Here is a 17652-nt window from a genome sequence, read left to right as displayed (position 1 = left end):
GCACCCACAGTGCGTCAGGCCGGCGCCTTATAGCGGCAGCCTGGGCGGCTCCGCTCGCCGTTTTCTCGCTTCTCTCGGTTGTGTTCTTTTCGACGTCCGCCAAGATGCAGCTCAAACCGATGGAGATTAACCCCGAGGTGAGCGCCAGGTGCACGGTTACCCGGGGGTGGCGGGGAGCGCAGGGCCGAGGCTCAGCCCTCGCTAGGTAGCGTATCGCTGACTGATTTAATCTTTGCATTTTTTTTTTTTTTGCATTTGCTTTTCAGATGCTGAACAAAGTGAGTGACGTCTCGCGCTGCCTCTGCCCTCCTCCCCCCGGGAGCACCGAGGCGCCCTCGGCTGTTTCGCGGAGACCCAGCGGCCCCCTGCGCACTCCAGAGGCGGCGGGGCTGGGGCGCGGCCGGGCGCCGTCTTCCTGCTGCTGCATGGGGGGCGGCGGTGACTCTGCGGAACCGGTGGGAGGTGGGCTGGAGGAGGCCGGGCCCAGAGGCGAGCGCCAGGCCGCGCTCCCGAGGGCGTGGCGCGGGGCGCGCGGGCTGGGATGCCCGGGCGTCGCGGGAGCCACGTGTGGGCCGCGCGCTTTGTGCTGTGTCACTGCGCCCGGCTGCGGTGGGGGCGGGGCGGGGCGGCGCCGGGCTCCGCCCGGGCCCGGGGCGGGGCGCGGGGATGCTCAGCCGCCGCCCCTCCTCCGGCGGGGCTCGCCCTGGCGGGTCTCCGCACTCGCCGCCGCGTCTCCTCTCCGCAGGTGCTGAGCCGGCTGGGGGTCGCCGGCCAGTGGCGCTTCGAGGACGTCCTGGGCCTGGAGGAGGAGTCTCTGGGCTCGGTGCCGGCGCCGGCCTGCGCGCTGCTGCTGCTCTTCCCGCTCACGGCGCAGGTAGGGCGTGGGGCCCCGGCTGCGCAGGCTCCGCGCCGCCCCCGAACCCGAGCGAGGCGTTGAGGACGGCGTAGGGTCTCCTCCCGTCCCGGCCCCCCAGGCCTGGCACACTGCCTTTTCCTTGTCGGGGATGGAGGGAGAACTCGCACTTTCCTGGTTCCTTACTCCCTGGGGGTCCTGTTGATTGAGTTTATTGCGTTATCTCGCGTCCATCCGCGTTGCCTTAAACTTGGAAGAGAAACAACATCTCAGTTCCATCATCCTCGTTATCCCGGAAGATTGTTCATCCTACTCGTGAGGCAGGTTGAACCTAGGCTTTTCCAAGCTTTTCACGCCAAGGAGTGGCTGGCCGATTGTTGGCCTTTAAGGCCTGTGATCTGTCGTTTTATTGTCGGGTTCTGTCTCAGACTCTCACTTTGGTGTAAAATGGAGGGATCCCGGCATGCCTAAACCCCGAGAAAACAATAGGTTCTTTAATTTTACGCCTCTAATGCCTGGGCCTTCAGTGGGTGCAGGGGTTTCTTACCAACCCCCCACTCCCTACAACTTGCACACTTGTGTTTTTTAGTTTCTTACATGTTCTTCTAAAGCTTAATCACTGTGCCTGGTTCCTGTGTGGAAATCACCTTCTAACTCGCTGACCTTGTAGCTCATTGAACAGGTGGACATTAGACCTGTCTTGGAAATGCTTTTTCATTTCTCTTTAGGTGGTCTTCCTCCTGCAAATGTGCATGGATGTATCTCAAAGACTGAGTATCAGATATAAAAAGGTAGCTAGGGTGATGGTCTTTGGTGTACAGAATCCCACTGATGAGCATGGCTTTGTCTGTGTTCAAGTGCTGCCCCTCGATCCCTGATTTAGGAGTGGTTGAATTTTGCTTGATTGACACTCTGGGGGCATTAGCCTATGGGGCATCATTCCAAACAGTGAGTTTAACTCAAGCAGCATCCTAAAGCGACATTTCTAGAAACATCCTCAGCATAAATTAAACCTATGGAAAGTTCAGGCATTCGTCCAGTGGGCCAAATATTGGGGGTCAAAAACAGTTACTCAAAGCTATTAGGATAATCCCACTGACATGTTTGTTACTGAATTTTCACTTAGGTGAAAATGGAGTTCCTGGATAATTGCAAGTCAAAGTATCCTCCCTGTAGATCAAATCAAATGCAGTTTTCTCTCATTTGAGCCTCTCACAGAGGAACCATGATGACTCGGGGGTTTTTGAGCAGCAGCCTTCAAAAGGCAAGGCCTCTGGGAGGCAGTGGAGAAGCATATTTGTCTTACAAAAGCCCATGGTCTCATTTTGCTGGATCAAGCAGCTCTTGGTTAGAGACCATTCTGAATTGAACATTTTGTGCTTGAGAGAGCTTGATACTTTTTCCTTTAGCTCTAGTTAAGTCTATCGGATTCAGTGAATGCCAATTTTGCAGCGCAAAACACCTGGGCTAAGCAAAACACCTCCTGGGCTAAATACTGAAGCAAATTCAAAACCAGTTGAGGTTTATAGGTGGACTTCCAAAAAGCTAATGTTAATTTAGAAAGCATCTAATTTTGTCAAAGAATATTGTGAAATCCTAAATGGACTACTTCTAAAACATTTTAAGTGATCATGAAATATTTACAGAAGTCTCACCATGCCAGAGTTCAGACAACCATAAAGGATGATGCTACCCCATTATGAAAAATTAAATCTTTTTTTAGAAAAGTGAAAATCCTTAACAGTCGATGGAAGCTCAGTTCAAGTACAGTAGATAGATATATGATGCTAGAACTTCCTACTCCTTGGAGTTTGTTGATCTTATGTGGCAAGAGAGCTTATTCCTCTGATGGTACCACAGACAAAGCTGAAACTTCAATTCCATGTAAAATAATGCAAGGCTACTAGAATAGAAATACATGTACTTCTGGGGTTCTGTACGATTTATACTGGTTGTAAACATTAGCGTTTCTCTGGTGTATAATTGGTAAAGAAACAAGTGTCTCTGATTTCTTACAAATTTTTGTGAACTCACAATCCAGCATGCTAGACCAGTTGTCTTTCCTCCCTGAAAGTTGTTTAGTTGCTCAGTCGTGTCCGACTCTTTGCAAACCCACCAGGCGCCTCTGTCCATGCGATTCCCAGGCAAGAATAACTGGAATGGGTTGCCATTTCCTTCTCCAGGGGATCTCCCTGACCTGGGTATCAAACCCGTGTCTTTGCATTGCAGGCAGTTTTTTGTTAAAAAGATGAGGGAGTCGTGAATTTCTTTAAATTGCTCCTTTCTGTAGTTTTGTTTTTGAAGTGACACGTGCTTGGACTAGAATAACTTCAGAGAATAATGAGGTCTAAACTAGTTGGTGCTCTTGGGCTTTCAGTTGACCAATGCTTGATGGGAATGCACGTGTGAGATGCAGTTGTTGGCGTTAAAAGGAAGGAAAGAACGAACTTGTCTGTTTTTCTGACTTAATCACGCCATCCATCTCAAGCTAAAAGGTGGCAGTGGTGTCTAGACAAACTTGGGCTACAATCCAGGGCTGCTACTGCAGTGCAGCTGCGGGCTGGGGTGTCTGCACCTCTCAGAACCCCACGCGCTGACTTGGTACGGGAGGCAGACGGGCCATCCTCCAGGTGCCGGCCAGCACCTCGGACCGAGACTCCTGGTCACACATCCCTCCTGTGTCTCCGTTTAGGCACTGTGACTCACTGTGCTGCCGTCTGTGCTTTGCGTTTGCATTTTGAGGTGTAAAAATGTCTTCTTGAACTCACAGCATGAGAACTTCAGGAAAAAACAAATTGAAGAGCTGAAGGGACAAGAAGTCAGTCCCAAGGTGTACTTCATGAAGCAGACCATTGGCAACTCCTGTGGAACCATCGGACTCATTCACGCGGTGGCCAATAATCGGGACAAGCTGGAGTTCGGTGAGTGGGTTTTGAGGCCAGTTATCCTCTAGTTGATCTTCAGTTAACCGCAGTGCTTCCTTCCAACACTCGCAAGGGTCTACTCGGCAAAACCATTGCCTTAACCTTTTTTTTTGGAAAACCTGCTTAGGCATATAGGATCAGCAGGTGAATTCTCATTGTTCCTTCTCTTTCGAGGAAGGGAAGCTCCTTTTCTAAGAAGCATGGTGTGGCTTCCTCCACCTGGAGTGGCAGACTCTTGGGCTCTCCTGTGAGCAGACAGCAGAGTGTTGTGATTCTCATGTGCTCCTGGTCTAGTCTCAACAGTTCTAAAGAGCTGGAGTTGATGTTAAACCATAAAATACCAGCCTTTAGGACCTTTGTTTAATGATGCAGTGTCTCATAAGCAACAGGAGAGCTAACATGGCCTAAAGCAGCAGGAGACCGTGCAGGGGCATAGCCACAGCCCAGCACCTTGAAAGGTCCATCTCTGAACAAAGCTGCGTCAGGGGTTCTAGCCTGCCTCCAGCGGGTGCTGTGGAGGGCATAGAAGAGATGAGTCTTAGCCCTGAAGTGGGCAGAAGCTCAGTTAACAGTGCTAACAGTGCTAAAGTTCATGGCATTGGATTATGAGTTAGGCCAAGGGTCAGCACATTTAAAAGCTAGAGAGTAAGTCTAGCTTACTCTGGCGTTTAGGCTTTGAGGGCCCTATGTTCTCTGCCCTTGTAGCGCTAGCAGAGCGGCCTTAGACAAGATGTAAAGCCGTGGACGTGGCTGTGTACCAGTAAAACTTGATTTACAAAGATAGGCAGCGGCAGTTTGCCAACTCTTGATTTAGACGGTGGGTGGGGGTGGCTGAGAACTGAATAACTTCATCTAAGAGTCCATGCTGTTGTTTGTCGCAGGTCAGATCCTTTTTTAACAAAGGAATTGTGGCCAGACTCTCTACTCTTTGTATAATTTTGAAATTAAAAAGGAGGGGGTTATCCAGCCATAAAGGGACCAGATCTTCTAGAAGCTACTTTTTCAAATAATTGACTCAGCATAGTCATATTGAGAAGTTGTAGCTTGGTCCTTTTTACCACTTCTGCAGTGAGGATCATTCTGTTTAGAATGCTCTATTCCAGCAGCCGCAGATACTGTCATTCTGTAAACATGGTCCTGACGGTGCCATAGGCTTCATCTGAGTCATAGTCCTCATGAAGTTACGAGGAGTTTCCTGTAACTTCCGAATTTTGATTGGTGTGCATTTAGCAAATCTGATGAAGTTTAGAGCTGAAAATTCAAATCGAGGTCTTTTGAAATACCAGTTGTTGTTGCTTCATACACACTGAGCAATGGAAAAATGTTTACACCAACCATCGGCTAGTCAGCTATTCTAGGCCAAACTGTTAGGCACTTCACATTTCAGGTCTTTAGGTTGATGTCTATCTGGATACCCGTATTACCAAGATTGCTCTTCTTTGCCCTGAAATAAGTCTTGGTTTGAGAACCATTACTCGGTTTGAATGTTGCATCATGTATGCAGTAAACATGCATTATGTGTTGGTAGCTGCTGTAGATGACAGGACTAGACAAGACAGTTCTGCTTTTATGGCATCAAAGATCTTACAGATACGTACTACAGTTGGATCAGTGCCGTAACAGATGTGATCAGAGAGATGAGGGTGAGGTGGAAGATGGAGGGGTTGGGGAGCCAGGGAGAAGATGTAAGGAGGAGCCTGAACCCTAGAAGGGAGAGTTCTCTGGTTTGAATGCAGCGAGAAGAGTGGTTGGAGAAAGAGGCTGGGGAGGGGACAGCTCATTCCCATCGTTTGAGGCCATGGTAAGATCGCAGGTTGCCAAACATGACCAAGGATGCGATGTCTTCGGTGATCAGTAAACGTGCACCCGTTCACACTATACCCGTACTGATGATGCTTTTTTTCCCCCCTCAGAGGATGGGTCCGTTCTGAAACAGTTTCTCTCTGAAACAGAGAAGTTGTCCCCTGAAGACAGAGCAAAGTGCTTTGAAAAGAATGAGGTAGGAAGGGAACTTCTAGAACATTGATTTTTAGTCCTCTGGAGGTTTCTGTGCTGACTCTTCTCTGTTTTCCGCAGGCCATTCAGGCAGCCCACGATGCCGTGGCACAGGAAGGCCAGTGTCGGGTAAATACAAGTTAAAGCCAGGCGGTCCAGGTGACCTCTGTTTCCCCAGAAACATGAGCAAAAACCTCTCCCCAGGATCCAGCACATGTGTCTACTCAAGGCCGAGGAGTGCCAGAAAGTTCTACCAGAATAATGCCCTGACCAGACCTGTTCATAAAAATGGCTCTGCAAAATGTCCAATTGGCAGTTGACACAGTCTTGAGTAAATTCGGGCTGATAATGTTTTATGTAGACTCAAATGGGTCTAGTAGAGTGAGTAACACCCTTCTTAGTAATGAACATTTTAGATACTCTTAGTTGGAGAGCAAGCTAGACCAGCAAGGACTCACAGTTTCTAGATGACTTACGTACCAATAATAACAGAGCCTTCGAGTCAACTGTTAGATTTAAGTTTGTGCAACCCTAGTTGGCTCTGCCATTATCTGGTCTTGACCTTGGGTGAGATGCTTATCCTCCTGAAGTCTTCATTTCCTCCTCAGTAAAAAGCAAGTCTTAAGAGTTCTGTTAGTTACTGTGTATCTACTTCAATGGTCTTAGAATAAAACCTAATATATAGGAAATAGATATTAGCTCTAATCATTTAAAATAATACATAGGCAAGTTGGTTCAAGGATATTCCACTTAGGGACTTTATTTTTTAACAAATTAGGTCCTGCTTATTGTGTATTGCGAAATACAGGCATCAGATCAACAGATGTACACCTTAAACTTATGCAGTGCTATGCCATTTATATCTTAATTTTTTCTTTCAGCTTTATTTTTAAATGCAGTATATAACAATAAAAATTCTCATTTTCGAAAATATGTCCTGATTCTCTTCAGGTAGATGACAAAGTGAACTTCCATTTTATTCTGTTTAACAACGTGGATGGCCACCTCTATGAACTTGGTATGTTTCACTTTTGGAATCTAATCTAACTGCATTCTCACACAAAGTTCCTCTTACAGTACTGGTGTGGGCCTTTATGGCCGCACTTAGTATATCTTTAAGAAGCCGGAACACCATGGTATTCTTATGGGGGCGTTTAACCCTTCTCATGCCCAGGATACCTCCCTCAGGCAGCTGACCAGTGGAATGAATGGATTTAGTCACAAATCAGTGAGGAGAATTGGTCAGCGGTCAGCCACTTCAAGATACGCATTCAGATTCTGTCTTCTACCTTCTACTGTAGCATCACCAGTATAGAGTCTCCACCATCATCCTTTTCAGACAAGGAATACTTTTAGAAGGAAATAAATACTTAAACATGACCTGATCTGTGTAAAAAGAATTTAGATATGTTGGGGTAATTCCCATTAGCTGGCAACAAGGAAGATCATCCATCTCTGTTTTAGGAGTCATCCCCTTTATTAATGGGGAAAGATTTGGAGCTGTGTTATCTCAAGCCAAGATACTACCTGTGGGCAAGCGAAGGGCAAAGAAAACTTGGGGCCAATCAGCAGTTGTTGAGGGACACATGAAATCTCAAAGATCCCTTTGTCTTGCCTCCGCCTCCCCTGTATCTCACAGACTGCATCTAACTTTTGCACTGTGGTCCTTCCCAAGAGATGGGCACAAGCCCGGATGTTGGGTCACTAGGTTGGGCTTGTGTGGTCCTGGCGCTTGTTGATTAGAATGCCTGGGATGGATGTTAGGAATACTTGAACCTCATTTCCAGCCTGTTTGTAGGCAGCCTTCCCTTGGTGGGAGTGGTAGTTGTGTTTGGAAGAATCTAAAGCTTGCCTTTACGTGGGACAAGCACAGTGGCCAGAAAACACGCAGAGAGAATCGACGTGCCTGGCTTCTCTGTTTCAGATGGACGGATGCCTTTCCCGGTGAACCATGGCACCAGCTCAGAGGACTCGCTGCTGCAGGTAATCTTCGGCATCCATTTCCACTGGGGCCCACATTGTGTTAGCCAGTTTGTCTCTTCTGAAAGGCAGACTTTTTTTGGTACAGCCAGCATCAATCACCTGGGATAAGAGCAGTCTCTCGGGCTTAAAGATCATCTTAGTAATTCTTTCTACCTCACTTTATGCTTTAGAATGGCACTGATTAATAATCTGTCTCATGTTCCGTCTTTAGCCCACAGTTAGAATTAGCCTGAAAGTCACTCCTTACTTCCTGTGGGATTAAGGTGACAATTGTCCTTTTGTCAGATTACATCATAGCCAGTGACTCAGACTCACGGAACAGTAACCCAAGCCTTGCCTAATCCCTCTCTGACAGCTGAGTGTGGGTCAGTCTTGAACTGTGAATTCTGGTTAGGTAGTTAACTCTGGAGTTTTTTCTTCCCACATGGTTGCTCCACTGTTAACAGGTCAAAAGAAGCAAATTCACAACATGCCTGAAGAGGACTTTAAGATCCAGGGTCACTGTGTAACCATCCTGGTACAAGTGACTGCAGACAGCTCTTAATTCTAAAGCAGAGCTGGCGGACTAGTCCACTTCACCCTAAAAATGAATCTAGAGTTGATTCAGTTTGCTCTTATAAAGGGAAATTGCTTAATTGTAATAAAATTGAACATGATGTTAAGATATAATTTCTTCGTCGTAATAAAAGCTAAACTCTTCTGCTTGCTTATGTGCAGACAGGGAGTTGGCAAAAACTTATTCTGTGATGAGCCAGGAAATATTTTAGGCTTCCTGTGGCATATGGGCTCTGGTGCATGTATTCACTTCTTCTGTGACGGCTCCAAGGCAGCCCATAGGCAATGTCTAAATGAATGCGTATGGCTGTGTTCCACTTAAACTTTATTCACAAAAATAGGCAGGCTGGATTTGGCCCACACGTTGCAGTTTGCCGACTCCAGGCTAGATGCTGTTCTACTTTAATTACCTGTTTCACAGAGTCCTTTTAATGATGCTATGAGGTAGTTATTCACATTTTACAGATGAGGAAGCTGAAGTGCAGAGGTAAGTGATGCCCACGGTCAATGACAAGCTATCGAATCAAGCTTCAAATCTAGTTGGTCTGTCTTTAGAGTCTGTGCTCTTAGCCACTGTGCGATACTGCCTTTATAATAGACCTGTCTTTGGAATGTCATAAACCTGGTGATCTCAAAGTGTTAGTGGACCAAATGATGCCATTCTTGGAGGGGGGGTCACTTTCTCTAGCCAGCTTTCATATCCACCTGCGATGAGTCAGAGCTAATTCTTGGATATACCAGGGGTACATGAGAATGGTGATATGGAATGAGAAATAGACCTAGAGAAACAGGATGGAGGTTTGCATGAGAGTTGGGATTCACTTATGGGAGAGAAAAAGAATAAGGGCAGTAATTCTTGTTGCATCCTATTTGGATTAAAGTTTCCCAGGTGCATACTTAACTCCTGTCTAAGGTTATCCTAATAAACAGGTATGCCTCACATTGTGGGTTCGGTTCCAGACCATCACAATAAAGTGGGTATCTCAAGAGTTGAATTTTTTTGGTTTCCCAGTGTATATAAAAACTATGTTTAGGTGTACAATAGTGTTTTGTCTAAAAAAAACAATATGCAGAGCTTAATTTAAAATACTGTTAAGAATTGCTGTGATCTGAGCCTTCAGTGAGTCAGTATTTTTGCAATAGGAACATCAAAGATTACTGATGACCATAACAAGTTTAATATTAATGAAAAGTTTGAAATACTGTGAGAGTTACCAAAATGTGACACACACAACCAGGTGAGCAAATGCGCTGGGGAAGTGCTGCCGGGAGACTGACTCCATGGAGGCTTGTTACAAACCTTCAATTTGTGTGAAAAGAAAATGCAGTATCTTCAAAGCGCAGTAAAGTGAAGTGCAATAAAATTCAGTATGCCTGTACCATAAAACGTGCTCTTCATAGAGTACCTAAAACTGTTCTGTGAGTAGAATTTGGTGTGGGGAAGGTAAAAACCTTTTTGTTTTAAAAAAAAAAAAAAAAAGCTATATTACAGTCAGCCAGCATCTTAATCAGTGGGAATTCTTTTCCTAAGACTGGTCCTACATGGTTAGAGGTGTTTTAGGTTATCTAAGTGAAAGTCACTCGGTCGTGTCTGACTCTTTGCCACCCTGTGGACTATACAGTCCAGGGAACTCTCCAGGCCAGAATACTGGAGTGAGTAGCCTTTCCCTTCTCCAGGGGATCTTCCCAACCCAGGGATCGAACCCAGGTCTCCCCCATTGAAGGCAGATTCTTTACTGCCACCAGGGAAGCCCAGGAACACGGGAGTGGGTAGCCTCTAGCTTTTACAGCAGATCTTCCCGACCCAGGAGTCGAACCGGGGTCTCCTGCACTGCAGGCAGGTTCTTTACCAACGGAGCTGTCAGGGAAGCCCTAGGTTATACTCCAAATAAACTTGCTCAACTGGTGAGAAAATACAGAAACTTAGCCCAAGGATCTTAAATTTGAGTGAATTAGGTCACTGCTTATTGTGTATGTAGCAGTTGGCTACTGTCTTTACACTCTTAATGTTAATGGACACTATGGGTCCTAAAGGAAAGTGGATTTGGGGAAGGCAGTCTGTAATACCAGTGTATTAAAAATTCTCATAGAATGTTACTTTAGATCCCCTACAGTTTTTCAGAGTGGTGCAAAACCTGGAAGAAAACCAGGATATGGTTGATGCTTTTTAAGGGCTGAAACTCATCAAGTTGGTGATATTTTAGACCTTGGGAACTGGTGTTCCGTGGTTGTTTTCTGTCAGAGTATCCAATAGCCTCTTAAAGGTCTTATATTTAATATTTTGGTTGGACTTTCTTTCTACTGGACTTTTTACAAATTGAACAATGATCGATACTCTGATTCCAATACATTTAAACCCTAGCATTCAGCAGGTAACATTGGGATCAATTTTCTGTCCTTATTCTTTGTAATTTGGGTTTTAAAATTAGTGATTCATGGCATTCCCTAAATATGTAAGCAGTTATCATTTACCTGTACCTGGAATACCAGCTATTTAAATTTTGTAGAATGTTTACTTTTCCCTGGAGAAGGAAATGGCAACCCACTCCAGTATTCGTCCTGGAGAATCCCAGGGACAGAGGAACCTGGCGGGCTACAGTCCACGGGGTCGCAAGAGTGGGGCACGATATCACCACCAAAATGTTTACTTTTCCTTAATGAAGAGAAACCAATTTTCTGTCTCTGGATTTGAGGGAAAGAGGGTGTACTTGTCAAAACCAGGCCCACGGTGCAGGCGCACAGAGCATTTGCTAGTGGTAATAATCAGAGCTTCTGAAGCCACGTCTGTGATGTGGGTCCTTGTCTTTCCCATCACCTGATTTTTTTCCCCCTCTTGTCTTACGCCCTGGTTTTCAAGTTTGTTGGGAGGTTTAGTGTTGGTCAGGGTGCACTTTGCGGGTCTCAGTGACAGTTTTCCCTTGAAGTGTTCGTTGTGAGCTGGTGGTGTTCGGAACTTAATTCCCAACTCTCCTCCCCCCCAGGACGCCGCCAAGGTCTGCAGAGAATTCACTGCGCGCGAGCAGGGGGAGGTTCGCTTCTCGGCTGTGGCCCTCTGCAAGGCAGCCTAATGCCCCGCGCGGGCACTCTGCTTCGCCCCTCTTCCCTCCGTTGTGAGCGTATCTCCCCCCAAAGCTGGTGTACAACGCTTCAGTGCTTGCAGAGCACAGCGTCCTCCTTCGGGTCCGCAGACCAGCACCCACCCTCCACCGCGCCCCCGCGCCGGCAGAGCTCGGCTGTCGACGGAGCGCGTTTGGCATCAGCCTGCGATGGCGAAGCTCCCCGCCCTGTGTCTTGCACCTCAGTATCTAATGCTTTAGTGGCTACTTCGGTTTGTGTCTGTAAGTTAAGGCCTTGGATGTGGTTTGTCCTTCAAAGGAATAAAGTTTTTCTGCTGATAAAGAGATAAGCCTAAACTAGTTTTCATTTTTTCTTCCCCCCAATATATCCCAAAGTTTCATAGAAATTACATACATACCTTCTGTATAAGAACTTATACAGTACTGGGAATAAAATTACCGTGAAAATACTATCAGTTCAGTGTGATTTTAGATTTTTCCCTATCAGTCCAGTCGCTCAGTCGTGTCTGACTCTTTGGGTCCCCGTGAACTGCAGCAGGCCAGGCCTCCCTGTCCATCACCAACTCCCTAGAGTTTACCCAAATGTATATGTTACTGTGTGTTCCTATAGGTTTTTTTTTTAATTAGACTTTTTTTGGAGCAGTTATTTTTATTGAAACAAGTTGATAATACATTGTTAGTTTCAGATGTACAACATAGTGATTCAACATTTAAATAACATCATGAAATGACTGCCACGGTAAGGCTAGTAACTACCTGTCCCCTTAAAAGGTTAACGCAGTGTTAGTGATCATGTTGCTTATGCTATAAGTAATTTTACGGAAAAACAGATGATATTAGAGTTCTCATGTACCCCTCATCCATTGGTGGCGCAAATGCTAAAACATCTGCCTGCAATGCAGGAGACCCGGGTTCATTCCCTGGTGGAGAAGATCCCCTGAGGAAAGGAATGGCAACTCACTCCAGTGTTGCAAGGAGAATTCCATGGACAGGAGCCTGGTGGGCTACAGTCCATGGGGTCGCAAAGAGTTGGACACAGCTGAGCAGCTAACACCCCCTCATCCATTTACCCCATTTCATCTTCACATTTGTCGCAATTAATGAACTGATTGATAATATGGGCTTCCCTGGTAGCTCAGCTGGTAAACAATCTGCCTGCGATACGGAGACTTGGGTCAGGAAGATTCCCTGGAGAAGGGAACGGCTGCCCACTCCAGTGTTCTTACCTGGAGAATTTCATGGGCAGAGGAGCCGGGTGGGCTACAGTCCATGGCGTCACAGAGTCGGACATGAACGGTTTTCACTTCACCTTGAAAATACTGTTGACTGAAGTCCACACCTGATTCAAATTGCTTTTGTTTTTACCTAATGTCTTCTTCCTTTTGAGGATCGCATCCAAAATACTCTTTAAGGTTCCTCTTGGCTATGACAGTGTCTCAGGCTTTGACAGTTTTGAGGAGTACTGGTCAAGTGTTTGGTAGGATGCCCCTCTCGGGATTTGCCCAGTATTCTCATAACTAAGGTTATGAGTTGGGGGGGTGGAACACCACAGGTAAAGTGCTGGTCTCAGCACGTCGTTTCAAGAGTGCATACTAACTTGCCTCATGTTTATGTTGGCCTTGATCACCTGGCTGGGTAGTGGTTGCGTTTGTGCATAGTAAAGCTCCTCCCGCCCGGACCCACCGTATAGCAGAAGGAGGTCTGCACAGCGCCGCTTGTAGGAGCAGGGAGTTGGATTAAGCTCTGTCTCTCTTTGAAGGTGGAGTGTCTATAAATTATTCAGACTTCTTTTGTAAGGGAGCTTTGTCTCTTGTCACCTGTTTGTGCAATCAGTATGAACTGGATATTTTATACTCTGGGTTATCATCTAGTACCTCGTGTTCTAACTGTTCTAGCTTTGGGCATTGAGAGCTATTTCAGTTGGCTCCTGTGTCCCCTTGACATGCCTCAATCAATGAGGCTTTTGCTTTTTTTCCCCTTTATTTCTTTTCAGAAGTTAGTTTTTTAAAAAACTAATGTATTTGCCATTTTAATAAACCTTAACTAATTTGTAGATAAGGGTACACTAATTAATTTACAAGCTTGGATTAATGTTAAATGACATTTGTTCTCAACGATTGATACTTGAATATAGCACTTCCTTTCTAGTTGCAGGAATTCAGGACCTCAGGGAAGACCCCAGACCACCCCCCTTAGTCTGATCTTCACAGAAGCACTTTATCTTGTCTGTTGCCAGAAGCCCAGGTAGCTTGGGTCTCAGCTGCCTTAAAGTTTTCAGCTCTTGTCTATTCTATGGTGATAATACTTCGGATTCCAGCTTCTAAGTGAAGGATATTTTGGTTCCTAGGAGCAAAGTGATCACTGCTGTTAACATTCTTCTAATGTAGACAACTAAATACACAGTTACTCAGGTGATTTTTAAGTGCCTGGAGCTGAAACCAGGGTGATGCATTTTCAGTTCTGACTTGGTGTGTGAATTTCATGGTCACCATTTAGATTGACTTAGGAGAAAGGAAACAGAACAAGGCTCCTTTCCATTAACAGAAGCTGGTGAAAATACTGCTTTTCGTCTTAGAAATACAAATTATACCACTAAATGTAGCTATAAGACTTTATGCATGAGAAGCGTATTTATTAAAATGCTCTCAAACTCTAACACACCTTAGCAAGTCACACCATGGAGGGTCATGTAATAGCTGATGTATGTGGGTGATTGCAACCCTGAAGGTGCAGAGAAATTTCACTTTTACTGGGGACCCACAGAGAGTAGTTTATGTGCCCAAGGTCTTACTGCTAATTACTGGGCAAATCAGGACTTAGGCTGTGGAATGACCACCTAGAGGAAGTTGTCCTCATTTCGGAGTCAGTATAATAACTCCACTCTGCCTCTTGGTAACTTTGGACAAAGGAATTACCATCTTCCTCATTCATTGTTTCATGTTAAAATGGACAGCACAGAGTGAAAATGTCTGGGAAGGGCCTGGCTTCTAGAAGTTTCCTTCTAGTACCAGCATCTTGCCCACTGCCCTCCCTGAGACCTCAGCCATGTGTAACTCCAGGAGGTACCATCCGCTTTGTGTTCTGTGTGAGGGCAGTATCTCCTGGAGCTGTGGGACTCAGAGGTTCTGTTTCTTCAATGAGCCTTCTTTATTGAGGACTTGGATTTATTAAGGATCATGTCCAGTTGGCTTATTCCTTAAAATGGTATTAATCTTTGGCTATGAAGGTGACTTTGGTCTTTTTTAAATTGAAGTATATAGTTGCTGTATAATAGTATATAAGTTAAGGGTGTATGATATGCTGGAGAAGGGAATGGCTTTCAAAGGTTATATACTCCCTTTATAGCTATAAAATACTGACTACATTCCTCTTGTTGTACGGTGAATCCTTGTAGCTTATTTTATACCTAATAGTCTGCACCTCTTAATCCCCCTCCTCTACACCGTCTCTCCTCTCTTTCTGTGAGTCTGCTGCTTTTTGTTATAGTCACTAGTGTGTTGTATTTTTTAGATTCCACATGTAAGTGTTGTTATAAATACTTGACTTTCTTTGTCTGACATTTCACTCAGCATGATGCCTTCCAAGTCCATCCATATTGCTGCAAATGGCAAAATTTCACTTTTTTTAATGGCTGAGTATTTTAGTGTGTGTGTATATATATGTGTGTGTACACATAAGCACACACACATATATTTATGCACACACACCACATCTTCCTTATGCATTCATCTGGTTCATGGACACTTAGGTTGCTTCCCCATCTTGGCAAATGTCAATAATGCTGCTATGAGCTTTTAGAATTAGTGTTGGGTTTTTTTTTTCTGTCTGTCTGTATTTACAGGAGTGGAATTCTTAATTTTTTGAGAGGCCTCCATACTATTTTCCATAGTGGCTGCACCAATTTACATTCCCCTGCAGCCGAGTATGAAGGTTCCCCTTTCTCTGCATCCTTGGCAAGACTTATTATTTGTGTTCTTTTTGATGACAGTCATTCTGACAGGTTTGAGGTGATATCTCATTGTGGTTTTGATTTCCCTGATGATAAGTGATATTAAGCATCTTTTCATGTGCATTTTCTCTTAGGAAAAATGTCTTTAGTACTTTTGCTCAATTCTTAATTGAATTTTTTTTCTTGTTGAGTTGTATGAGCTGTCTACATATGTTAGATATTAATCCCTTAACAGTTACATCATCTGCAAATATTTTCTCCCATTCAGTAGGTGTCTTTTTGTGTTGCTAATGGTTTCCTTTGCTGTGCTAAAGCTAAATTTAATTGGGTCATATTTGTTTATTTTTGCTTCTATTTCCTTTGCTTTAGGAGACAGATCCAAAAAAAAAATTCTGTGATTTATGTCAAAGAATGTTCTACGTGTGTTTTCTTCTGGAATTTATAGTATCCAGTCTTAAATCCTTAATCCATTTTGAGTTTATTTTTTTATGTGGTGGTCAAGAATATAATGAAAGTGACTTTTTAGTGTCTTCAGCAGGCAACAGGAGAAGCCACCTGATGCTAAGTATCCCCACCCCCCACCCCCCACTTAAAAAAGTTATTTTTGGCCACAGCATGCCCCATACGGGATTTTTTTCCGCTACCGGGGATCAAATTCACACACACCTCCTTCAGTGGAAGCCAGGAGTCTTTATTTACTTCAAAGAAGATTTTATGCTTTGGAAGTAAAGTCTTATCCCAGGAAATGAAGGACACTTGGTAGCTTGGAGGAAAAGGAGAGATGGATCAAAGATAAGTGGTGATGAAAATTAAAACCATAGCACTTGCTATATTCCAGCACTTCACAAGTATTGTCATGTGCTAGGAGCTGATGGCACAACCCTCAGCTCTCAACCTCAAGCTGTGCTGCTGGGAGCAGCCCCAGGAGACCATGGACAAGGGGGATTGTCAAGAACCAGAGCTAAAGTAGTAGCACCTGGATCATGTAATTGGTTTTAGTTGAATAGGTCACAGCTACGAGTTGCCTAGGGAGACAGGACAACCACGTGTCCGTCCATTTTTGCCTCATTCTTTGCAGTGAGTGGGTTTCATTCTATTTCACACCAAGACATGAGTAATACAAGTCTACTCTCTTGTAGGCCACTGATTTTTAAGAAGGGAAGCATGATTTGAATTTTAGAGTATAACTTTCTAAGGACAGAAGAGGGGTTTTGAAAATGAAGATCCATAGGTTTATTTACTATCGTCGCATAGAAGTATCTCTAGTCATTACAAGAAGCAACATTTAAATGTCCAGTGCTTCAGTATTTAAGTTCAAATTGAGTGGCTAATACTGAATCCTTAGAATTCGCAGTGACGTCCGACTCTTTGTGACCCCACAGACTAACCTGCCATGGCATTGTCCTGGCAAGAATACTGGAGTGAGTTGCTATTCCCTCCTCCAGAGGATCTTCCCAACCCGGAGACTGAATCCATGTCTTCTGTGTCTCCTGCCCTGGCAGATGGATTCTTTACCGCTGAGCCACTGGGAAAGTCCCTTGAAACAATAGGAGGAAGATTAAAGCGCTGTTTAAAACTATGCTCGTCTTATCCAGTAGGTGGCAGCAAAGGAAAGCGTATGGCAACTTCAAAGCTGCGGGGTGGTGGTGGCGGTGGGTTAGCTGCTCAATCCTGGCTCTTTGTGACCCCGTGGACTGTAGCCCACCAGGCTCCTCTGTCTGGGATTCTTCAGGCAAGAATACTGGAGTGGGTTGCTGTTTTCTTTTCCAGGGGGATCTTCCCAACCTCAGGGATTGAACCCACGTCTTCTGCTTTGCAGGCAGATTCTTTACTGACTGCACCATGTAGGTTTATATAATGTCCGGTGCTGTCCGGCGGGGAAAGAAAAACCAGTTGCTTTTGGTGACTGGCCCTCTGGGAAAGATGAAGTGTGATAGTGATTTGGCCTCATTTTTGCCCAGTGTTTTGAACTCATCTAACCAGTCTTGGTATCAGTCAGTTTAGTTCAGTTCAGTCGCTCAGTCGTGTCCGACTCCTTGCGACCCCATGAATCGCAGCACGCCAGGTCTCCCTGTCCATCACCAACTCCCGGAGTTTACTCAAACCCATGCTCATGGAGTCGGTGATGCCATCCAGCCATCTCATCCTCTGTCATCCCCTTCTCCTGCCCCCAATCCCTCTCAGCATCAGGGTCTTTTCCAGTGAGTCAGCTCTGCGCATCAGGTGGCCAAAGTACTGGAGTTTCAGCTTCAGCATCAGTCTTCCCAATGAACACCCAGGACTGATCTCCTTTAGGATGGACTGGTTGGATCTCCT

General features: G+C 45.2%; 1 protein-coding gene across 1 annotated transcript; it reads left to right on the top strand.

Moving 5' to 3' along the window:
• The first annotated feature begins 27 nt into the window (after nucleotides 1–27).
• UCHL1 (ubiquitin C-terminal hydrolase L1) lies at nucleotides 28–11723 on the top strand. Its single transcript, XM_020901998.2, has 9 exons — nucleotides 28–137; nucleotides 267–278; nucleotides 746–874; nucleotides 3624–3774; nucleotides 5691–5776; nucleotides 5854–5901; nucleotides 6724–6790; nucleotides 7697–7755; nucleotides 11292–11723. Exons 1-9 carry the CDS (start codon nucleotides 105–107, stop codon nucleotides 11376–11378), a joined length of 672 nt encoding a protein of 223 aa, XP_020757657.1. The 5' UTR covers nucleotides 28–104; the 3' UTR covers nucleotides 11379–11723.
• Nucleotides 11724–17652: the final 5929 nt, after the last annotated feature.

This window comes from Odocoileus virginianus, chromosome 21 (genome assembly GCF_023699985.2).
Source record: "Odocoileus virginianus isolate 20LAN1187 ecotype Illinois chromosome 21, Ovbor_1.2, whole genome shotgun sequence".
Taxonomy (NCBI): Eukaryota; Metazoa; Chordata; class Mammalia; order Artiodactyla; family Cervidae; genus Odocoileus; species Odocoileus virginianus.
The sequence above is the reverse complement of the archived record's forward strand: the minus strand, read 5'-3'. Positions and strand labels throughout refer to the sequence as shown.